Source organism: Mytilus edulis, chromosome 8, assembly GCF_963676685.1.
Source record: "Mytilus edulis chromosome 8, xbMytEdul2.2, whole genome shotgun sequence".
In the NCBI taxonomy this organism is placed as follows: Eukaryota; Metazoa; Mollusca; class Bivalvia; order Mytilida; family Mytilidae; genus Mytilus; species Mytilus edulis.
This window is the reverse complement of record NC_092351.1, coordinates 8,646,439-8,673,003: the sequence shown is the minus strand read 5'-3', so window position 1 is coordinate 8,673,003 and position 26,565 is coordinate 8,646,439. Positions and strand designations below refer to the sequence as shown.

At 32.1% G+C, this 26,565-nt stretch overlaps 1 protein-coding gene across 3 annotated transcripts in view; it reads right to left on the bottom strand.

Annotated features, from left to right (window-relative positions):
- Positions 1-26,565, bottom strand: part of LOC139484721 (heat shock 70 kDa protein 12A-like) — a 44,806-nt gene that overhangs the window by 1,252 nt on the left and 16,989 nt on the right. For all 3 annotated transcript variants that reach the window (XM_071268612.1, XM_071268611.1, XM_071268613.1), the window contains 9 exons: positions 24,146-24,252; positions 16,780-16,830; positions 14,838-14,916; positions 14,512-14,591; positions 13,908-13,968; positions 10,299-10,395; positions 8,283-8,571; positions 1,406-1,624; positions 818-974 (listed from right to left, as the gene is read on the bottom strand). In XM_071268612.1, the coding sequence (XP_071124713.1) occupies positions 818-974; positions 1,406-1,624; positions 8,283-8,571; positions 10,299-10,395; positions 13,908-13,968; positions 14,512-14,591; positions 14,838-14,916; positions 16,780-16,830; positions 24,146-24,247 (1,135 nt within the window). In that variant the 5' untranslated portion in view covers positions 24,248-24,252. The remainder of the gene's footprint in view (positions 1-817; positions 975-1,405; positions 1,625-8,282; positions 8,572-10,298; positions 10,396-13,907; positions 13,969-14,511; positions 14,592-14,837; positions 14,917-16,779; positions 16,831-24,145; positions 24,253-26,565) is intronic.

Here is a 26,565-nt window from a genome sequence, read left to right as displayed (position 1 = left end):
TTTGATATTAGCTTCTGATGCAGTAAAATAGGATGCGTTAATGTTATTTATTTGGCATTATGATGTGTTTTCAGTTACAAATCGTTCAAAGGAAATGTTTTTTTACAAATGTTGATTCAAACGAGTATTAGATCCTATTCCAAGTACTTATTGTAAGAAATGGTCTGGTATCATTAAAAAGAGGCGAAAGATAGAAGAGGGAAAAAGTAAAATCACAAACATCGTGTTGGGATTCGCTCTGATGACAAAAGGAATCTTTTGATATATTATGTTAGGTCACTAGCAAACTATGTAATTAATAATGTCTGATTATCAATTTGGGAATAACTGTATTGTATTTTAAGCTCCGACGGCATCAATTGGTGTTTTGGTGGTCTTAAATTAATTCTAGTGGCAACGCGTTAGCGGAGCTGTTAAACAGTTTTTGCGATCAGCAAATCACCAATTCATACCGTCGGAGCTAAAACTACAAATTTTATATCTCCGTTCTGATGAAACTGTAAGAAAACAATGTCAAATCGTACATTTAGAATATATGATATTTTCCGTTGATTTTGAAGGAATAGTAGTAAAAAACAAATATTGTAACATGCACATATTTTTATAACAAAACTTTCGAAACTATCTTTTTACGTTTAAGATGTTGTGCTCTATGAAAACATATAATGTTAGAGCCTTTAAAGTTACAAATGGATATATGACGTGAAGAATTTAAACAAAGATTGAATAAAAATTAATAAGGTGGGAATTTACTATTGTTCTTCAAGGCAAATTAGCCGTACCTTTTTGTTAACAAAAGTAGATTAAATTATCTTACCGCCTAAATCCACCACCATGAAACGTGCGTTTTCATCAAATGCTTTCAGTTCAGTCGCATCGCCATGTTCCTTTTTATCTAAAGCAAGGTATTTACAATACATAGCAGCACCCTCTGGTTCCAAAGCCAATGTCAAGTTATCTTTTCCTATGCTTGCCTAAAAGTCATCAAAATTTAAGAATTCAATCAAAAGAAAGGTTTACGTTTTCATTGTTCCATACATGTTTCTGTTGTATAAGTACTGTGCCGAGCATTACTTTTGATAAGAAACTAAAACAATACAGATTTTATCATTTCTATATACAAATATTTTCTATACTAAATTCTATTTAGGTTTTCCATGTTTAAACGAATATTTGACTTGTTAACATGTCACTTGTACTTTCCGTTTGTTTTTTAAAAGTTGCTTGAAAACACGTTGACGAAAAAAGTCGTATACTAAAGGTAAAGTTGAGTGGCACTGTAGATAACGATAAATGTAAACCTAACACAACAACACAGTAGTTGCATTTTTTCAGATTTATTATAACGTGTTTTTTAAAAATGAATTACACTTTAATTGTTAATAGTGTCAAAAAACAAAATTACCTTTTCAGAAGCTGCAATCATAAATTGTCTAGCTTGATCATTCCAGATAGCCGGGACCGTCAGTACCCAATGGACATCATCTTCATCTAGACCATTTATAGCTTGACTTAATCGTTCCATAACCTTGTCTTTAATGTATTCTATACAGAATGCAAACACAACCATGGCTTTCATTGTTTTACCTCCCATTTCCTTGATAACCATGTTGCTTTTCAGCTCCTAGATATATAAATAAAAGCAATAGTAGTATATCACTGTTCAATAGTTCACTTGTGAAACAAATCCGGTTCATACAACACAACTGAGGGAAAAGCATCACGTATAAGATGAAAACAACAGACTCACAGAAACACTGAACTGCTACGAAAACAGATCCCACATACACATAAACGGACAATTAGATAACAGCTGACGAATGTGCTTGCCCGACGTCAGGAGACTGTTGTTCAAAGGTTGTCGTTTGTTGATGTGCTACTTATTTGTTTTTCGTTAATCATTTGTACATAAATTAAATCGTTAGTTTTCTCGTTTGAACTGTTTTACAGTTGTCATTTCGGGGCCTTTTATAGCTGACTGTGTGATAATGGCTTTGCTCATTGTTGACGGTGACCTATAGTTGTTAATTTTTGTGTCATTCGGTCTTTTGTTTCATTGGCAATCATACCACATCTTATTTTTTATATTAAGTATATGACACAGAGTTGTAAAGTCAACAAATGCGCCCTTAGCCTTATCATTCACAATACATTTTACAGCAAGATGAGAGGTTAAATGGGGTTACTGCAGGCCATGAAAGTATATTCAAAAGAGGAGATAAAGCGAAACTTTGAAGTGACACGAGTCATTTCATTAACAATCCATTTTCCTTCATTGTTGCGTTGTTTTAATTTGTTTGTGTACGCCTTTTTGTTTTAATTAATAAGATGTCAATATGGTAACTACAGGTAGTATTTGTTGAATTAATTGTACATGAAAAACCCAGTAAAGGTCTAAAAAGGATGTGTGTTGTAGTAATGATTCTTACTCGAGCCTTCTAAACAAGACTGCATTCAGTGAATTGTAATGACATGAATTGACCCTAATCTTTATTTTACTCTGGACTAAAACTCAATCAGTCGTTCAGTCAATATGCTCAATTTTTTCCCTCTTTTTTCAAGCAAATGAGAGAGAAAGAGGTGGGGTCAATCTGTTATAATTAAGTATAGTCCATTCCGCTTTTATCTTTATGGCAGTAAAATTAATATACTTAAATAAATAATTTATCAAAAATAAATTCTTTGTGAAACTGATATTCACAATTGTTTTTAAAGCAAAATTTTTATCAATTGTATAGAAATATTTATTTTTCTCTTTTACTGGGTATATTGACAGCTTTGTTTTAACATCTGGTATTATAAATATATATAAGTTTATGATAAGAAAAGAGTAGTTTGGAATAGGGAATACTTGTGTGAGCTGATAGAGTGTTAGATTGTATGTTCTTAAAAAATGTCTAATATTTACATTTGATTCACACTCTTTTTGAACAGTTTGTTTCATAGAAATTTTATAGCCTGGTTTTGATTGCTGAAAACATTGATATTAACAAGAGGTTTCGTGGAACACCCGTAAGATCACGCAGTATCAAGTTATTTCTAAGGATGAAGTACCAATACCTATTTTTTTTTATCTACAGAGACACCAACATGTGTCATGGAGGTAGGACAGATGCTTTACAAGATGATGTAGCATGTGTTTTTTATTGAACCATTTTTAGTTTTCTCGTTCTGATTTATATATACGACCTCACAGCCATAGTACAATTGGAAAACTAGAGGCTCTAAAGAGCCAGTAACGCTCACCTTGGTCTTTGTGCATATTAAACAATGGGCACAGATTGATTCATGAAACGATTGTGCTTTGGTGATGGTGATGTGTTTGTAGATTTTACTTTACTGAATATTCTTGCTGCTGACAATTATCTCTATCTATAATGAACTTGGCCCAGTAGTTACAGTGGAAAACGTTGGTAAAAATGAAAATTGTTGAAAATTGAATATAAAGGGCAATAACTCCTTAGGGGGTCAATTGACCATGTTGGTAATGTTGACTTATTATTAGGTCTTACATTGCTGTACATTATTGCTGTTTACAGTTTATCTCTATCTATAATAATATTCAAGATAATAACTCAAAGCTGCAAAATGTTCTTAAAATTACCAATTCAGGGGCAGGAACCTAAAAACGGGTTTTATTATGATATATTTCTATTATGAATTACAAAATACGTTAAACCACAAACGTCAAAGTTAATCAATCGTGTAGTGGAATGAACTATTTGTGGATTCTTATAAATTCTATATAATAACTTATGGGCTATTTTAAATCTCGGTCTATTCCTGAAATTAATTCTTAGATATAGGAAGATGTGGTGTGAGTGCCAATGAGACAACTCTCCATCCAAATAACAATTAAAAAAAGTAAACCATTATAGGTCAATGTACGGCCTTCAACACGGAGCCTTGGTTCACACCGAACAACAAGCTATAAAGGGCCCCAAAATTACTAATGTAAATAAAGGCAACAGTAGTATACCGCTGTTCAAACTCATAAATCCATGGACAAAAAACAAAATCGGGGTAACAAACTAAAACTGAGGGAAACGCATTAAATATAAGAGGAGAACAACGACACAACATTACAATGTAACACACACAGAAACGGACCAAGCATCAGACAAAATCAGACAAAAACCATTCAAACGGAAAAACCAACGGTCTAATCTATATAAGAAAAACAAAAACAAACAACGAAAAACGAGAAACACGTATAAATTACATAAACAAACGACAACTACTGTACATCAGATTACATACTTTTGATTTTTTAACCCAGTATGCTAACATTGCCTATGTGAAATTTTAAAATTGTTTGTATATACATTGAACGACAAACATATGTGACGTATACAATTTTCTGTCTTCAGACACGCGAATCAATGAATGTGTTTGTAGATAAAAAAAATTCTCGATTTTGCCACTTGATTAGGATTTATATCTAGAAATTGACTATGAGGGTCGGTTGAAAACAAAATTTTACGACAAAAGAGATGATTTCAGCTTCCTAATAGTTAAACGTTGGGAAACTGAAATTATCGCTTCGTTAATTTTACGGACGCCATTTACCTATTGTGTCTGTTTGTTTTGTTCACGTATCATTATCATTATCAAATTTGATGCGTCTGTCTTACAAGTGAGAGGTTTAGCGCTATAAAACCAGGTTCAATCCACCATTTTCTACATTTGAAAATGCCTGTACCAAGTCAGGAATATGACAGTTTGTATCCATTCGTTATTTGATTTTGCCATGTGATTATAGACTTTCCGATTGGACTCTCCTCTGGGTTCAGTATTTTTGTGATTTTACTTTTTCCTGAGTGGTCTGATAATTTCTTGGCAGATAGATCTTAACCCAATGATAAATTTTATCCTGTCAGATTTGCTCTTAATGCTTTGGTTTCAGAGATATGAGTCAAAAACGGCATTTTACCCTATGTATTTTTTTTTGCCATGTCATCTCTATCTATCTTGATTTGCAGGCGCGGTCATCGGAAACAATATTCAAACTAGATACCCTTATGATGATTGTGGACGAGTTTGATTAAATTTGTCTTAGCAGTTTTAGATGGAGAAGGTTTTTGTAAAAGATGACAAAAATTTACGAAAAATGGTTAAAAATTGACTATAAAGGTCATGTTGACTTATTTGTATATCTTACTTTGCTGAACATTTTTGCTGTTTACAGTTTATCTCTATCTATAATAATATTAAAGATAATAACCTTAAACGGCAAAATTTCCGTAAAATAACAAAGTCAGTGGCAGCAACCTAACAACGGGTTGTCCGATTCATCTGAATTTTCAGTGCAGATAGATGTTGACCTGATAAACCGTTTTACCCCAAGTCAAATTTGCTCTAAATGCTTTTGTTTTTGAGATATAAGCCAAAAATGCATATGAGACAATATCTGAAAAAGTCTAATTTCCATGTCCCGCACTTCACCAGCAATTATTTTTTTATTCAACCATCTTTTTTGAAAATTTTAAGTTTTAGTATAAACTAAATTATATAATGCACCATGGCCTGCCAATTAAACACTCATTCTTATATTTCTTCCAATAAAATATTGTAATTTAAATGTTCAACCCCCCTAAAATCATGTTGTCCCCTGTGTTTTTTTGAAAACTAAATCATTCAAATAATATCCAAATTAACTAAACAGGCGTCCGATTCTCACATATATGATATATTATTTAATAAACTTGCCCCTAATTTGTCTTTTTATAATATAACTATAGCATGTAATAAAATTTTGCAAATTTTAAGAGAAAAAAAATTTGTCCCCAGGGGTGATTTCCCTCCTGTTACCACTGTTTTTTTTTACCTGTGGAAACGTTTACAAGACCAAAAGTTATTTTCCCATTATGTATTGTGAAGAGCATCATTCCTTGAATGTATAAGTACAAAGAAATAGTTGGAAAGGCGGCCAGGTTTGAAAATTCAAGCCCATCCAAGGTAAGAATTTATAGAAAAATACTTATTTGTGTTCTATCCTGTTATAGCCTTTTTTTTACACTTTCTGAGAATATTTTTAAGTGTGCACCACAACATTAAGTGTGTTTTTATATCATCTTTTTAAAAGTTATATGTCACAGGAAATACACTTACATTTAATGTGATAAAAAGGACAAAAACTATCGCGTAATTCCTTTCTGTTACGTTCTGTCATGTTACCTGATCAAAAGTAACAGCATAACCATCATCAGTTACAGGAAGGATGTTCAAGACAATTTCACTGAAGAATCGAACAGTTAATCTACTATATGCCAACCATTTCATTTAATATAAGTTATCACCCCCATATCAAATAAATTTCAAAATAATATACAGTATATTGAATAAAAAAATAGGTTTTTTGCTTTTGATAACAGCAGAGAACATTGTGCAATTCTAGTATAGTAGATAGTAACAGAAAGGAATTTATTTTAGAATTTTTCATTACCTGGGCAGATTTTTCATCTTGCAAATACAGTTTCAAAGGATAAATGACATTGTTTGCTGTTATCTTCCAATTGTGACCAATCTAAAATGATTTATTTTTCTTAAACTTTTAAATAAAGCAGAAAAATCCTTTCTGTTACCAACTCTGTCCTGTTACCGTTGTCCTGTTACTCAAGATTCTTTCATGTTACCGACATATCTGACTATATTTAAGTATATTTCTAAACCTTTTGTATTGCAAATGCTAAAATCAATAATTGGCATTTGATAAACTATTGCAGGATATACTAGTAAACCACAAATAGTGTCTTAAACTTATTCCTTATTCCCATTAGAAACTTTTTAAAATTGATTCACTTTGGTAACAGGAAAGAACAGGATTTTTTTTGTACCATTTTTTAAATTGCCATTGTTTCCTTATTAAACAAGTATTTGAATTACAGACAACAGTTCCTAGATCCCCAATGTGTGTTCTTCGATTTGTGCTATTAAAATACCGGGTCTAAAGAAATTTTTTTGGTTTTTTTCTTATTGCCAAAAACTAGACTTTTTCAGATATTGTCTCATATTACCCATATGTTCTATATTTAGCCTTGGCGGCCTTCTTGGTTGGTTGGCCGGGTCACCGGACCCATTTTTTAAAACTAGATACCCAATGATGATTGTGACCAAGTCTGGTTTCTGACGACGGACGCCAAGTGATGAAAAAAGTCACTAAGCTATTCGGTCCAGGTGAGCTAAAAATAATATACGTTTTCTATTTTGTTGGCCCGTTGTCTGGCATAATCCGCGACTGAATACATTAGTTTTTTTTTGAAGTTGTGTTTCAAATTAATGGATCTAAACTCATAATTTCCCGGGAATTTGGATAACCATTTCGCAGATCGGTGTTGTTTATGCACGAATCTCACACTCTGCGAATTTACACTCATACAAAATGGTACAGTCAGGAATAAAACTCAATATGTGTAAGTGCAGATCAGAACAGTTAAAGAATAGAATCAAATGCGAACTTGAAGGGCATTAACACGTTTTTGGTAAATTAAATCTATTTGTTAGTGAATAAAAATTAAGTGTATTTAGCTATTCGACATTTTATTCACGGTTATTTTACAGAAAATTTAAATATCTATAAAATCTAGGACTAAACAAAAATGCTGGATGACAACCACAACAAAGAATTCTGCAAAGATGTGCGATATAAAACTTAGGCAATCTATGTAATTATCATAGCTTGGCCAAACAAAAAAACCAACAGAAGTTTAGAAAAATAAACAGCTTTCTCTCAGTTGATATATATAATAATTTACTAAGTTGTTAATACATTTTCCACCATTTATGCGATATTAACATCAAATGTCAATTAGCACAATGAAAATAGCCTAATATTACAACTGTATTAACAATGTATAATAAAATTGAGAACGGAAAGGGGGAAATGTTAAAGAGACAAAACCCGACCAAAAGACTGATTACAGCCGACCTCAACAATGGATCTTAAATGCAGCGAGCAAATTCCGCACCCAGAAGTAGGCCTCAGCAGAGCCGTAAATAAAAAAATTGTACTTTTTCAGTGAAAATGGATGTCATACTTAACTCCAAAAATAAATGAACTAGAATTGAAAAAACAATTAAAGACTAACAAAGGCCTGAAGCTCCTGACTTTGGACAGGCGCAAAAATGCAGCAGAGTAAAACATGTATTGCACCCAGATGTTGATTACACATAATATAATAGGGACTTTCATTACAACATTCAATTTAAATAATCACTATATACATGTACTATTTGCAAAAAAAATATTGTTTCTTTACATACAAACATATAAATTAGTATACCTTTGACTTATACAGTTGCATTTTGAAGCGATTGAAATAGTACCAACGATGAGCTTCGTCTTTTTCTGCTAAAGTTACATAATCCTCTTCTGCCTTTGCTCCAAATGAATGAAATCGTCCTTCAGGGGTTAACAGTAAGACTGTTGGGGTTTTGTACGAAAGAACATTGATGTTATCTAGTGCGATTGTCTCTATCTTTAATGGGTTGGTTTTGAAATCTTGAACTGTAGAAAAAGCACATCCAGAGTACGTAGTCCCAAAATCAATGGCTGCAACAGCTACAAATGGCCTAAAATATACAATTTATTTTGCAAATGAATTTCTGAATAATTCATTTCAGTATTGTGATTAAAGACTTGTACATGAATTTCAAAATTGGAACAACAAAAAATGTCTGTACACCAGTCACCATTAAGTAAGTTCCATTAGATGATCTGCTTTTAACAAGAACAATAATTGACGTAGAAGCGGTTAATCGCAATCAATTGACCTGAACCTTGCTTTGCGAAAAGGCAGCACATACTACATTACAAAGTGACAAGTCGGAATGGGGCACAACTCCTTCATATGGAAATCAACGATCCTTAATATTTCATTTTTATTACAAAAAAATTATTCAAAAATAATATGAAGCCTTGGACTAATTAATTAATACATATCAGCTTCTTACTTCTATGGTGGCGTAATTTATTGTTTTATTATTTGCTTGTAATGAATGTGTAATTTTGTCCTATTGAATAATAAAACAAATATCTAGTTGAAATATGAGCAATGTAGCATCTGACAGAAAACGCCAATTAAAAAGGTATGTACAATGGTTTTGTTTCTCTGAAATGTATTATGTTATTTGGTGGTATTGTAAGTTAATGTTGAAATGTGTGTTTGTCTACTTTTCTAAATTTCGATTTTGAGAGTACCCAACAAAGTTTTTCCAGCACATAATACTGATAGACAAGAGTATTTGACATATCTTGTGGAAGTGACATATGCACATTGACCAAAATCGCAAAGTTAAATTTGAGAGGTTTAAACACTAAATTAATCGATATTCACAGGCATTATCTCTAACATAATAAATATTTGAATATGAAAAAGGTGTGATATTACTACCATTGAGACAACTATTCAAAAGAGATAAAAAAAAAAATAAAAAAAATAAGAAACAACAAATAAACTAATAACTTTAGACCAAAGTGCGACCTTCAACAATGAGAAAAGCCCATTTAGTAATGAACCATGAAAATTATTAAGGATAAATTGAAATGATTGTTAGACTTTTTGATAACAATATTTGTTAAGTGCTATTTCGTCGAATAGTTTGTCAAATATATTTCGATACGTCTATATAAAAAAGATGTGACATGATTGCCAATTAGACAGTTCTCCACAAGAGACTAGATGACACAGAGATTAGCAACTATAGGTCACCGGTCGGCTTTCAACAATGACCAAAGCCTTTATCGCATAGAAAGCAATAAAAGGGCTTGAAAAGACAAATGTGAAACATTTCAATAGTTATCAAAAATATCAAACGAGACAAACTATCGGCCTAATTTATGTACAAAAGAACGGAAAACAAATGTGTTTGTTTTTGACCAAAGCCGCAACTAATTCAATGATTTTGAATAGAGAATATAGAGCACGTTATAAAATCAATTTTTTTTCTGTATAAACTTGATAATAAATACTTATAGGTCGTCCCACTGTTTTTATCACTGCTCAGCTTTTGATATTATTCCGTATCACGGCTTTGTGACGTCAAATACGTTGACCCGGTCTTCATAACTTTGACCAGGATATATACCAGCGACGTCATAATGTTTGAACCGACGTTGATAAGTCAATTTCCGGTTGCTGGTTAAAATATCAGGTGCTCAACACAAAATGAAGGCTTTTTTTACTAAAAGCATCATATTGTGACTCACAGCTGATCATATTTTACGATATCAACATGCAGACAACCTGATAATCGGTACCTACTATATATCAGTATTTAGATAGTATATCATAACTTACTTTTTTGGTGTCTTAAATAAAGATGCAATATCTGTTTCTATCGCTCCACCATCTTCACTTACTGTTTCTAGTTCCGGAGTATAATCAAAAGCACATCCTACATGGAGACATTGAAGGAACAATACATTATTAAATTTAGTAAAAATAATAAAGTAAGGTACATAGTAGCAATCAATTTTGAAATAAACACGTTTCATCCCATTACATATGAATTTTAGAGTTACTGATGCAGGTAAATCCTGGTAAAACGCATTAGACGAATTAATTTCATTTGATTTCTTCACAGCAGCTTTTGTATAGCTAGCAATTATTCTTCAACTATAGACATCTTTCGATACTATGATCTACTGTAGTTGCCAGGACACCAGAAATAGCACTAATAGATAAGTCAATAAAAATATTATTATAATGTCCCAACTATGCTCCATCAACCTATAATACGTTATTTTTCAATCCAAAAGGAATTTGTCAAGATATTGAAATTCAGAATGGAAATGGGGTATGTGCCAAAGAGACAACAACCCGACCATAGAGCAGACAACAGCAGAAGGTCACCCCAACAGTTCTTCAATGCAGCGAGAAATTCCCGCACCCGGTTATTGTCGATTTGTGGAAAAGTTACTAAGCAGTATGATGTAGATAAAATGATCAATATCTTGAGGAATATATAATGTACACTGCAATGTTGGCATGTTTGGTTGCATAACCTGCTATCATATCCTAGATTGTTTTTGTAATAACGATTCGATAATTCTGTTTTATTATCATTTATTTTGTTTACCTACCAAGCATAAATGAAAATTATAAATGGTACATATATCGAATTAAATCAAGAAACATAATAACAATAGTTTTAGAAGAAATATGTTTTCTTCTGGGATTTAAACAAGGATTCTGACTTGCATTGGTTTTGGATGAGTATGAATCCGAATTCAAATTCTACTAGTAGATATTGAAATTTCAAATAGTTTTTGGATTAACAATTAGTGAAATCAACAAAACATTTAACTAACTCAATTAGGGAGGAAGATTAGTGACAAGAGAATATATGGTGAAATAAAACCGTTTTTTTATATTCAATAGAGAACAACACTGCCAGATTCAAATATTGACTTAGCCGTTATGACATTCATTATTCATAGACTATATGGAGACAAATTAGGTTATACACATTTCGCAAGGACCGGAAACATTTTTGCATCCTGTTGTTATGAACATAAAATGATAAGTTTTCTTACAAATTACTTTCAGTTAAATGTTTGGGATTACGTTATTTTAAAAGGTTGCTATGAGAACCAAATTGTTTTTTTCCTCATTTTTTAATTTAAAAAAAATTGTTTTATATATATAAAAAAAAGGCGGCATTTGAATTGAACGTATATGGAGCATAAAATATTGATAATTATTATAAGTATCTACGTTAATATCCCTAGATTAAATAATTATGACATCTTAAAAGGCTAGTATTTTCTTTTTATTGACGCCTTACATCGACGTCATAACACTGAACTTATATTTTCAGTTGGATTTTGAGAGGGAATTTACTGCTTTATAAAAACGTTTCGCTGATTTATCCCCAAGATGGTTCATTTTGAGAGTATAATATATATTTTTGAAATCCGTAACATTTGACGGACCTGACTTTCCGGATAATATAAAACAAAGGTTCCGGAAATTCGGGTCTGTCAAATTATACTGAGTTTGGTGCAAACATTATTATATAGTCTCCTCAAAAGAAATCAGATAAACGTTACAAAAAAAGCAGTCGACAATTTCCCGCCGCGGATGGAATTGTAACTTATTTTATCATTACTATAGGGATTAATTGGAAATATTTTGCACAAACAAACACATAACAGGTAAGAATTTTTATATATGCAATCAATTTAAACCTTCAATGAAAATAGCAAAATTGGGTCTCAAAGTTGAGAGCAAAATATGGTCTCAAAGTCCAACCGAAAACGGTGGCGTCAGCATTATGACGTCGCAGGAAAGCGTCAAAGCAAAAATTTAAAATAGCCTTCCAAAACGTCATAATTATTTGGACTAAGTAAAAACCTGAGGTAAAGTCGAATGATGTACAGGGTTCTTAATGAAGTTTAAATTCCCATATCTACGGATATGAACATAGATAACGAATAATTATTTTTATTGTTTTATTGTTAAAAAAATGTTTTATTGAAATTTGGAAATTTTACATTTTGTTACGGGGAACAGGGTTCTACCTTTGGTTGAACCCTTATGTAAGCAAATTGACGACGTGTTTCCCTAGAGACCGAGAAACTGGATTTAATCATATTTTGCGGTTAATATTCTGATCGTCATATGACAGACGGCGTGACATCAACTTGGATCATTTGCCTAGCTATATTAGCAGTCCCGTTCAATGAAGACGTTGCCGCCATGTGATGCATTTACAATAACATGAAAATGATCGGCATGATATTTCAAAATCGTCAGTGGATTATGTATTTGATAACAGACATCATAGATAATTTACAGATTTTAATTTTACACTTGAAACAACAATCAAACTAGGGACAACGAGCATTAGATTCTCCGGACTTTATGAGTTGCAACGTCATGGTAAAAGGATTACGACCACCCGTGCTATGTTACTACGTGTGTAAGCCAATCAAAATCCGAGAAATATACTAGGCGAGGAAATATAAATGATCTTTGATTTTTAATCAGGTTCAACGGTCGTTGATCAACTTGACTTTTGATCTTGAAGTGTAATTATGGATTTGGTCACTAAAGGTGGAGAAACAATTTTTTATAGTGTATTTGAACAATATTCAGGACGACTCAAGTCTTCACGCGGTAAAAGGTTATGGGTTAGAAGACAAGCTCGTATAAAAGAGAGCCGAAAGAAACGAAAACATCATTCAAACTCAAAATCGAAAATAAACTGACAACGCCATGGCTACAAAAGAATAAAATACCAATTGACAAACAGATATACACAAACCACAACATAGAAAACTAAAGACTGGAAGACAAGAACCAACAATAAAGTAAAGATGACAACGAAAGGGTATGCCTATCTTGCTCTTTATGTGGCATCCGTCGTGTTGTTCAAATAAAAATACTTAGCAATCACTTTTATTTGATAAAAAAATTGTTTAATGAATATATGATCTAGTAACTTGGAACTAGTTCAATGAGAGTTCATTACCTTTGTAAAAATTCCATGAATTAAATCGTCTATATTTGAAATTTGCCTCGCATTGTAGCGAATCTTGTGACACAAATCCGAAACATTGGTACCGAACATGTACTTTTGTTTCTTGAATATGATGGTGTCAAAAAACTTGATTGAATCTCACAGACTTAATTATTCACATTTATTATTCAGAAACAGTGAATAATAAGATAAATGCTATTTCAGGATTAAAAACTTAAAAAAAATATATAATTGTTTCGAACTATTCAACATTTCATAAACTGTAATTTGTCCATTTCTCATCTTTCTTTTATGATGTTTTTTAATGGCAATGCTAATACGTATTATGATGTACTAAGGTATAATGTAAATTATGTAGGTCAATTATAAAAGTCAACGATTAAACGAAATATATAATAATATAATAAAATTATAATTCATACCCGTGTCGTCATCTTCTTGATCAATATTTATTTGTAGTCTTTCTCCTGTGTCATAAAATCCCTGTTTATCGAAAAAAGATTATTCAATTATGTATAGTAAAATGTCTATCTTAATATTAATTTGGTTTTTAAGGACACGCCATCGAGAGTAATTCATGTATACAAGGACGATGACCATGAATTTGTCGACGGATATGACCATGCTTTAATGCACTAAACGACATACGGAACTACGAAAAATTCCTTTAAAATCAATTTTGTTTAAACATTAAACATTAATTGAAATAGAAACATTTGCATTTTGAACTATTTCTTCTTCTCATAATTGTTAAATTGTTGTTTCTTTTTTATCTAAAAATACGAAAATGATTTAAAAAAAAAGAAAAGAAAAAACATATATACAAAAGCGCATATCAGACATTCACTGCTGTGGCAAATAGTAAATGTAAAATTTCCAGTATTGTTCATTTCAACAAAAGGACAATACATGCTTATATTGTGTTTACCATGATTAGTATATACGAAGTGTGATTATAATAAAGAAAAAAAAAACAAAATGAGTCAGACAGACGAAAGTAATATATAAGACAATATCATAAAATACCTTAAACATTCTGTTGTTCAATTTGGTCTTAGTCTCAATTATTGCTTTAATCCATGCATTCCTCTTCTCCTTACTTTCACCTGTACACATAACAATATTTATAAAAAAACAAACAACAATAAATGTGATATTAGATTATCACGGTTGATTTTAGCCAATAAAATTCACAGATAAATGAACTATCATGCATGATATGTTATTATTCGATCAAGGTGGGAAAACAAATTCAATATATTGAATACTAAATTGCTTACAGCAACTTGTTTTAACAAAAAAATAATATTTCTTTATTCTTTTAATATGCATTCTATTCTGACATAGCTCACCTCTTAAACGGAAGACATTGTTATTTGCTGATTTAACTTTGAATGAGACGTTGTCACTCTTTTGATTTATATCTGAAAGCTAAATAAAAATGTGCAAAAATTAAAAACTAAATGTTTCATCTAGATATACCAAATTAAGAAAAGTCAACCGTCTACGAACGCTTATCAGAAATGTATTCTCTGAGAAACACGAACCTGCAAGAATACATTTAGATATTTAAAGAGACAAAATTTAAATACAATACACTGAAAATGATTTATGATGTCTTCTAGGAAATCATGTTTAGCCTATGCATTGTTTTAATAGAAACATGGACATCAATGCTTTCAATAGCCTACATATACTGTTACTTATAATCAAATGTTTTCACTCAAAATGTTAAAAATGTCATAGCACTTGAAACAATGGACGGATTGGTTATGGTCAGAAAACATTAATTCCTTATGGAAATGTTAAACAAAATAATAATATCTCCATTATCTTACCGTTTGTTTATAATCGGTCATAATGTCGGTTAGTTCGGACTTTGATATTGTACATATCACACGGGTAAAACTCTGCATTAACGTCAGTACGCTAATACCAGCGTACACAGTCAATATGTTTTTCTTCTCTTCTATGTAAAAATACATTTCTAAAGATATGTTTTCATTGTTATTGTAAGCTATTGTACAAGTTTCTAATGGTCGTTTCAAATCAGACTTCCGAATGCCTATAAAGATTTCAAAACTTTAGAAAATTCCTCTGCCGGCCTCCATCGATTTGTTTACATTCCATAAAGCGTCATTAACCTTAATGGCTGACAAAACAAGCTTAGTAACTCGTATTTTTAGGAATTTCAAAATGACAGGCACCCTATGTTTCACTCGATTTTCCCGCGAAAAAAACCCGTCCAAATGAACGAAAAACTTTGGGGAACAAAGATATTAATGCTATATTTTTGTTCATGAATAGAGTAGGTTAATAAAAAACAATATACATCATAAACAAACAAAAATGGTTTAATGTAAAGAGATTGATATTATGAACATAATTAAATATTCATTTAAAATTCCATTGAAGTCAAATTTCATGGCTAACTATGAGGTTTCCTATTGAATGAAAAAAACAAACAATGAAATATCATACAAACCAATAATATAATTCCCTTTGAATAAAAACATCACCTTATTGAAAATAGAGCAATTTGATTGGATATACCGATTCAATGTATCACGTGGTTTTGACACAATTAGAATTTGAATGTAAACAAACAGGGTCAGCTGCTCCAGTATGGAACAACAAAACATCGTACATCCAGTGAATGAGAAACAATTATGAGTAACTAAGCTTGACAATACACAGTAATATAAAAAAAATAGCTAAGTCTACAGAAAAATAAAACAAAAAACGTCAACGATTTACCATTATTACGGGATAAATATATTACGGTTTTCAGCAGATCAATTTGTTTTATTTCTTTTGGTTATGGTGGACTCTTGTTCACATAATTTCTGTTGCAAGATAAAAAATTTCAGAAAGACTGACTAATTCACTTGAAATATTCAAACACAGAAAATCTGAATTGCATGTGTAATGTCTAAAAATTTAATTTACACGTTACATAAATAAGTCCTTTGAAATACCAAGAGATGAGGTAATGCATAATAGCGCTTCTGCATGTTTTAAATTGAAATAAATGTAATTCGTTTTTAAACACGTTGAATGCAATAATTGTTTTGTAAACAAAATGCCAAAGCAAAAAGTGTAAGGCATCAAAGAAACTGTTTGTTCAAAAGCCCTTCATAGCAGTTATGGATGATATATTCATTGCATCTATATCGGATAATGCATTTTGTGTTTTCTTTTTTATTTATGTATTTTCTGTATGTAACAGTGTGTATTTACACTGAATAACACAGATTTCTGTACTTATTAATAATTGAAAGATTAAATACGAACCAATAAAAGTATTTGTCCCTTAGGTTTTTGCTTTTCCTCCATTGGTTTTTCCTGTAAATGTAAAGAAACGTTGTACAGACAATAAATAAACTGGTCATTTTACATAACAAGAAATCTGTGTTTATTAGATATGTTGGCTGATTTAAATGTAATGACCAAAGATTGATACTTCTATCTCCCGAATTAAACGGCAATCTGTACTCACTCTCAGTGCATATGAGGAAATATCTGAAGCAGAACTACAAAAAATAGAAAGAAGCAGGGGATTTCAAATGAATACTACAAAATACAAAATACTACACAAAAAAACAAAGGACTGTGCTACACAAACCCGACCATAAAATTGAACTTCATCTAGTTTTACTTGTAACAACACTGTCATTCATGTACATTTTCTGAATAAGTACTTTAAATTTACCACATTGTTATCAACATAGAAGTTTTGTTATTTATTTAGGCGTTCTGTTACGTGATAACCTGTTTACAAATCAGCATATTTTCAAATTCATAAAGAAAGCATATTTAAGGAGTCACTTTGAAGTCAAGTATTTGAACCAAAAATCCTTTTCAATAAGACGTTAGTGCTTGTGGACAGTGGATGAATTATATTACGCCACACTACTTCTGGTATTAGATGAGATAGTATCGCGCAACTGCAACCTCAATGTGTTGCTAACTTGGATATCGAGCGAACGTGGTATGTCTCGATGTGCAGCCTCTAACGCAGATTTTCATAAAGTTATATTAAGTCAATGTGATTGACTTGTACATCTATATGATTTATACTAAATGAAAGTATATGTCGCTATAAAGAATTTTTATACGAAAGTAACGATCTTACAACTTCATTTGTGAAACGAGATTATTATTTGACCAAGATGGCGGTCGCCATTCTGAACAGGGAAAAAGTAGATAAAACTTTTAAATCTTGTTTTAAAGATGATTTACCTCATTTGGATACAGATGCACTAGCATATGAAGAAAAAAGCTAAACGAAAATGCTCAAACACTAGTGTTGGTAAATGTAGTACATGTAGCGGACCACAAGTTAATAACCAAAACGCTAAAGGAAAGACCGTTTTAAACCACGAGGTGTCCGCTAGTACTTCAGATAGCAATAGTAATGTTATAATGAGTATGCTTACTGATATGAGAAATGAAGAATCCTCAGCTAATAAAATGTAAGAAGATATGAACAAACGCATTGACGTTTTAATTTTGTACGATTATGATTATGACGAAGAGTATAATAATGAAGGTGAGGTAGTTGAAGATGTGTACGAGGTCCATGAAACTGATTACTATCATGATATTGGTACCAATGAACCCCCTTGTAAGACACAGGAAACTGGCTCAAGCAGTGAAGAGTCTAGATTTTTTTATATAAATAAAAGATTCAGATCTGATCAGAGATGTAGTAAAAAATAAGATGAACTTCAAGCAAACAATACCACATATATTTTTAGAAATGATATTTCTAAAGAGAAACACAGAGAACTCATGAAAGATGAAAAGAGTAATCGACCCTAGAATTTAAAAGGACTTGTACGAGTCCAAACTGTTCAGTTGGTATGAGACCTTATATGGCCCAGAACTATACCTAATGACAATAGAATGAGACAATATCACTCTATTGTAGTCAGAGGATCAACGTATCTGTCTAAAGTAGTAAATAGACTAGACACAACTATAGGTAAAGAAATATATCAAAACAAAGAGGAAATGGTAGATATACTTAATGATTGTAAGGACTCTCATACTTTACTTGGTCATACAAATAAAGACATATACAATATGAGGTCAATATCAGAAAAATATAAACTTTCCGTATGAGGCTGCGAAACTGGGGAAGGTCGAGGTTTTACTGATTGAGGCAAAGTTTGGTTAGATATGTCTCAGTAGTTTCAGGAGAAGATTTTTGTAAAAGATAACAAAAAATTACAAAAAGTGTTTAAAATATATTGACTTTAAAGGGCAAAGACTTATTAGGGGTCAATTAACAACTTTGGTCATGTTTGACTTGTTTGTAGATCTTACTGACTGCTGAACATTATTGGTGTTCGACTGATTTTTTTAGTTGCAGATTGATCTGAACCTGATGAACACTTTTACCTTGTTAGATTTACTCTAAATGCTTTAATTTTAGAGATGTAAGCCAAACACTGCATTTTACCCCTGTTTTCTATTTTTAGCCATGGCGACCATGTTGGTTGGCAGGCGGGGTTGTCGGACCATTTTTAAAACTAGATACCCCAATAATGATTGGAAGATTTTGATTCTGAAATGTTTGTAACACCAGCAATGAAACAAAACCTGCAGTGTTGGTCAGAATACATTTATTATATAAGGAAAAAAATAATAGTGGAAAACCACGGGTTATAATTCAGACAGACGCCTCAATTCTAGGTTGGGGAGCAGTTTTGAATGAACAAAAAATTAGTAGCAGATAGAGCAATGATGAAAAAGATTACCATTAATTATTAAGAATTCTTAACTGTTTATTATGCGTTGAAGAATGATTTGCAAACTGTTGAAAATGTAGAAATTATTACAGACAATACAACTGCTGTAAGCTATATAAACAGTATGGTTGGTATACATGTAACATATATGAAGTCTACTGAATACAATAGAATTGCTAGAACAGTTTGGATTTGGTGCATTGAAAACTTAATATGGCATACAGCTACTCACAAACAGGAAAGTTAAATACCAAAGCAGACTATCAGTCAAGAAAGTTTAATGATCAGATAAAATGACAACATAATATAAACAATTTTTAAATAGTATGTTTATTTTGGAATAAATTTATTTATTTCACATCAAAATACTCAGTTACCAATTATTTGTTCATGGAAAGCTAATTCTGAATCATTTTTTTATACTTTTACTCTTGATTGGGGTAAATAGTTGTACAGTTACATGTTTCCTACTTTCAGTATAATAGGACGCTACGTAAAGAAGATAATAATAGACAAGGCAAACGTTTTATTTGTGGGTATGCCATTTATCCGTCAACGTTTATAAAGCAGAGGAATTTCAGAGAGAAAAAACTTCGGGCCTCTAATAGATGACTATGATGAATTGGGTGTGCGCATGTTGAAGACCGCATAATGACCTATAGTTGTTAACCTCTATGTAATGTGATCCTTAATTTATTGTATGCTGCTTCATATTCTGGACGCCAGTCTTTGCTCCTTTAGAATATATATTATTGTCATTTTGTTTATTTTCTTTGGTTACATCTTCTGACATCAGACTTCTCTGGAACTGAATTTTAATGTGCGTATTGTTATGCGTTTCTTTTTCTACATTGGCTAGGTATAGGGGAGGGTTGAGATCTCATAAACATGTTTAACCCCGCCGCATTTTTGCGCCTGTCCCAAGTCCGGAGCCTCTGGCCTTTGTAAGTCTTGTATTATTTTAATTTTAGTTTCTTGTGTACAATTTGGAAATTAGTATGGCGTTCATTATCACTGAACTAGTATATATTTGTTTAGGGGGCAGCTGAAGGACGCTTTCGGGTGCGGGAATTTCTCGCTACATTGGAGACCTGTTCGTGACCTTCTGCTGTGGTTTTTTCTATGGTCGGGTTGTTGTCTCTTTGACACATTTCCCATTTCCATTCTCAATTTTATTATTTCGACATTTTTACCCAAAAGGATTTCGCACCACGCTCCTCTCAGTAGAATAGTAGTTTGTGCACCCTTTAATCCTTTATCTCATATGATTGGGCTGAAAATTTTATGCATTAATATATATATATGAATCAACTGGCTCTACTATTCCGTGTGCCCCTTTATAAGATGCTGACTTCAACATTTTGTTCATAGTCAATTTACATGTCAACATAAATAAGATTTCATTGTCTTCCAGATATTTCATTTTGCCTTGACTTTACCAATCCTATACCCTTGTAATATCTCTATGTTATGCAGATTGGTATGCCCATCAGCGTGTGCATGCAAAACATTATGGTGGCTTCATCTCATATCTTTAAATCTGAATGCATGTCTACACGGTAACTCGTCTGTCTCAATGTCCACAAGTAAGGTTAAAGGTATATCAGTACATGTATATCTATACTATTAAATGAGTAGACTTCATTTTGTATGTCGCTTCTCTTCCTTCCATATTAGATTTATTATCATGCCTCTGTGTCCTACCGGTATTGGTACAATACATAGTCTCATAATTCATCCTCGCTGATTATCATTCAGTTTGGGTTTGGGAAGAAAACAAAAATATAGACGTCCGGATATTATGTCCGTAATTATACGTACTTTCAAGTCATAGGCAAGACTTCCGTTTAAAACTATAATGAATTCTTGTACTTTTCATTTATTTAATGCTTGTGGACAGGACAAATATTTTCGTGTTTTTTCTGTATACCATGATCATACATAATATACTTAAATTAAATAAGTGTATTCCTAATCAATTTTTGTTTATGGTATATGTAGAGCTAACCTAACCTTTAAACAGACTTATTAAGAAAGGATATAGATACATACTGTTATCAGGTCATCAAAGATTGCATATTTTGGCTTAAATATTGATTCACTTACAGGGTCTTTGCATCGGAATTAAGCACATTTATTCTAAAACCAGTTGTTGGCATGCCACGGGTTATGTTCTTCTCATATATGTCATGATGGTATAATACTAAACCTCTAACAGGAGGGATTGTGTCTGATACTAATATGATGAAGACATAATCTTTCAATCAGTTTAATTGAGGTCTGGAGCTGTCATGTCAGTAACTGTTAGTAGTCTGTTGTTATTTATGTATCATTGTCATTTTGTTTATTTTCTTTAGTTTCATTCTCTGACATCGGACTCGTAATTCTCTTAAAATGAATTTAACTGTGCGTATTTTTGTGCTTTTGTTTTTCTACATTGGCTATAGGTATAGGGGTAAGGTTAAGATCTCAATAAACAAGTTTAACCCGGCCGCAATTTTGCGCCTGTCCAAAGTCAGGAGCCTGTGGCATTTGTTAGTCTGGTATGATTTTGAATGTTAGTTTCTTGTGTATGATTCGGAGTTACGTATCACGTTCATTATCACTGAACTATGTATGCATATTTGTTTAGGGGCCAGCTGAAGGATGCCTCCGGGTGCGGGAGTTCCCGCTATATTGAAGACCCATCGGTGGCCTATGGTCTGGTTGTTATCTCCTTGACACATTCCCAATATCCATTCTCAATTTTCTCATAGTATAAACAAAACTATTTACGAAGTTTACTATTCAAGGCGGTCACTGATATAGTATATGGAGAGTCTCCATATTATAATCAGTGACCGCCGTGGTTAGTAACTGTCGAACTTTTATATCTGGGCGTCACTGGTGAGTCCTGTGTGGACAAGGCGCGTTTCTTGCGTATTGAATTTTAAACCTGATGCCTTTTGTTAGCTATTATTCATGTGTTTTTTTGTCTAATATGTTCTCCTATTTATTTGTATTTTAGTCCTGTTATATTATTTTGTCATTTTAATGTTATATTTAACATTGCCACTCAAGTGCGAGGTTTGACATGCCACAAAACCAGTTTCAACCCACCATTGTTTTCTTTAAAAATGTTCTGTACCAAGTCAGGAATATGGCCATTTTTATATTATAGTTCGTTTCTGTGTGTGTTACATTTAAACGTAGTGTTTCCGTTGTGTCGTTTATTTTCTCATATATTTGAGTGTGAATTCTCATTACTATAAGACGTGTTACGGTACTTTTCTATCCCAAATTCATGTATTTGGTTTTGCTGTTATATTTGTTATTCTAATCGGATTTTGTCTAATGCTTAGTCCGTTTCTGTGTGTGTTACATTTTAATGTTGTGTCGTTTCCCTCAGTTTTAGTTTGTTACCCCAAATTTGTTTTTGTCCATGGCTTTACGAGTTTTGAGCAGCGGTATACCACTGTTGCCTTCATCTAGTAAACTTGGTATTGATAGTAAATATGTATGTTGATATTATACAAAAAACCACGTAAAAACAATTGAAATTAACAGAAAACAAAACGTAACGGATTTTAGAAAAAAGGAGGAGTGCTAAAATTGTCCTGTCCCTATGTACCTTTTGAGACACCTTTACGGAAATTCCCTGATATATTATAAAGAGAGTCTCTATATTATGATATATCAGTGACCCCTGTGGATAGTCAACTTGAAATTGATAGTAAATAGCAAATAATTTTGATGAATAATTAATTTTAAACAAAGTACCACAAAGGGGGAACAATAAGAGTCTTGTATAACTAGTCGCAATATACCATGATCCTAGAGTGCCCCAATTATGGTGAGGGGGAGTTGGATCCTGTCCAAAATGTCTAGGGGAATGACTATATGACACCGTAAATGGAAAAGAAATTTAAACCTTTTATATCAAAGTCGAAAATCAATTATGAAACTGAACTTCCATGTTATTGATTTGTTTTGTTATGATACTTAGTTGTATTTCTTATATTATGTCACACGATCATCAAAACATCGAAGTTTGTTAAAATGGCCATTGAATTTTGCTTACAAATTAGATAAAAAATTAAAATGTCTAAAAACGTATTCATAGATGATCATGCTATATACGCTACATTTAAGGCAGAACTATTTCCATTTTAAATATTAATGTAGGTAATAAACTGTCACATAATTATATATATTGATATACAGATGAGTTAAAATAAATGTAAACAAGCATACACAGAAAATTGAAACCTTCTATCTAGTGGGGAAAAATATTCAATGATTTTTTTTAGTTTCGGTTTGTGCCCTTTGAACTTAAGGACGCTTAACTATGGCAACAGAATACGCATGCTCGAAAATCCTTTCTGTGATTGGACAAAATGCTGTCATGGTGGGTGATTTGGTTGTGTTTGAAAAAACGTCTCGTTAATAATATCGTGATGGAAAGCAAGTGAAAAACTATAAACATTTGAACTAGATCTTACAAAGATTTATATTTTTATTAAAATAATTGTTTCTCCAATAGCTCTTTGCATCCGTGACAGCTGTTTATTCGGGACAATCATAATTTTTAATGTAAACTTTGTTGTACGAACGTACATGACTTTTAGAACGCACCTACGCATGTGAGATTTCCGCGGGATTTTGTTGAATGTAAACAGAAAGATACGAGGACCGGGAATACTGAACACAAACAGAAAAAATGTTATTTAAATGGTATCTTTGTGCCTCTGAAGGTTATCGAAATGATAGTTTTAAACATATACTCAAATTTAAATACGTCGGATATCTTTTTTACAGATAGTTCTTGACATGTTTTAAACTGTTATCATGCGAATGAATCATATGAAAGTCAAGTGTTCGTTGAATAAAAAAACATTCAAAATAAGTAGATTAAATATACCTACGAGATAGTACTTAAGATGTCCATCTTGTGTCAAAACAAACCACTGGTCTCTATAGCCTTTAAGCAGCGACAACTTCTTTTTTAGATATCCTTCCATCGACATGACTTCTGAAAATAAACACATATATATCTAATATGACATTGAAAAATGAAGGATTAAAAGTTCCTAAATGTTTTGCCAAATACAGCTACGGTGATCTATTCCTGAGGTAACAAAGCCTTAGTATTTAAAAAATTTCGAAGTTTTATAAACAGATAATTGATGATTATGACTATAGCAATGTTAATTCATGTCAACACAGAATTACTGACTACTGGGCTGGTGATACCCTTATGGAATAAAAACACCAGCAGCAGTGGCATTGACTTAGGGCAGAACAAGTTTTTGGTTTTGTCATTGATAAGAGACTTTTCGTTTTGATTTTTTTTATTGTCTTTTTGCTCAGATTTGAACCATCGAGTTTCTTTTCTTTCTTGAAAGACGAAAAGAAAAAACAAAGAGACATCTTTTTTGCATTCAACATTTTAGTTTGCATTTGATTTGGAATTATGGTATTTTGCTTTAAAAGGTTGAGATAACTATTTTGAAAATACATATCACACAAGTACCAGAAAAGAGCATTTGTTTTTAATTCTAACTAAATAAAGTTTTGACCGTTGACCTAGATTAAAGAAAATTGCAAAATACAAATTACTGACGACAAAGCAATACAAAAAGTGCAAAAAGTAAGCTTTCGAATGATATTTAACATAGCCGTATGGTAGGTGGGTGCATTAAAGTCGTTTATTACGCATCTTTTAAAAACTGTCACTTGCATACTTGTAAGTGAACATCCTACAAATCCTTTTGGCTATGATGTTACCAAAAAACAGCATTTTGGAAGATACCAAAGTGAAGTTCAACTCATAAAATCGCAAAGAACCTGACAATGCCATGGTACAAAAACGGAATACGACGAAAGTCAATGTATTAATAGTAGACACAATTGTAAAACAAAAAAAGTGAAAACCATCTACTGAAATTAAGTGGGTGGAATGTTGAAAAATCATTAACGACTCTCTTTCCTCTGATTGTAAAATTGTTAAAGACATGAGATTTGATTTGATTTTATTTTGGTGTTTTAACGCCACTTTTAAGCACCGCATTTAGGCAATTTCGTGGCGGCCAGTTTTTATCGATGGAAAGCCGGGGGGCACAGATAAAACCACCGATCTCCGATAGGAAAAATAACAACCCTAGTCAATTAATATTGAAGTCGAGTGTAACCGCATGAGAGGGGTTCGAACTCACAACCTCAGTGTTGACTGGCTAGTGATTTTAGTAGTAACTACCGAGACCATTCAGCCACCGAGTTTTTGAATAAAAAATTCAAAAAATATAAACGAAAGCATTTCTTAACACAAAAGAAAAGTCAACCTTAATGTCGAAGTGAATGGTAAAAATAAAACGGGATTACGAGATTCCTAAAGAAAAATGAATTTGCATTAGGCTGGGGAGCTTTTTATTTGTCAAAATATCATGACAAGGGAAACAGAACCAATGATAACATAGTCATACTTTCTAAGTTAAAAGCAAGCAGTCGAATCTCCAACGTGCATAAGTATAGTTGTCATTCGGTATATCGAGAAAAAAATATCGTGAAAGAATACCTAACGGTGTTCAACATTGTGATCGGATCCCTGATGCAATTATGTGTAATTATATTTCACAATCTGTTCAAAATCTTATGTATTTTCAAAACGTGGAACAAATTCGGTAAAAATATGTCCGTCAAATTATTTTAACTTTCAATAATACTGTGCAATTGGTGAAAAAAAATTAAACACTACTTTATAAGTAAACACACAAGGCGCAACACAAGTCTATGGGATTCATTTAGAAGACAAACGGATATGTTTTCTCTCAATGGATCTATAATTTCATTTATTTATCTTTTGAGTCAGTTTCAGTATCGGTCTCGGTACCGATTTTGGATTCAAATTATAATGATGATGTCTATTATTAGCCAAACAGTGCTGACTGCCAAGTTGATGGTTCGACTGGAGATAAAACGTTCACCGACAATATCATCAAGCTAGTGCTTGGCAAAACTTATCAAAGATTCGAGGCATGGTAAGTTTAAAATATACTTAGCAATGTTACATGAATATGATGTAAGGTGAGAAGACCAATTCAAATACGAACCTAAAGAGGTCATCAATGATAATCGGCAGCCTTGTGATAAGACCAAAAATATTTCTGATAATATTTTTGTACCTGAAGGTTTTAAACGTGCGACATGAACCATAAAATTTCATTTTTAATGCACCTACCTAACATACGACTAGATCAAATACCATTCGAAAGATAATGATCTGTTCTAAAATAAAATTTTAAAATCACGATAAAAGGTCAGGGACATACAATTTCATTTGCGAGAT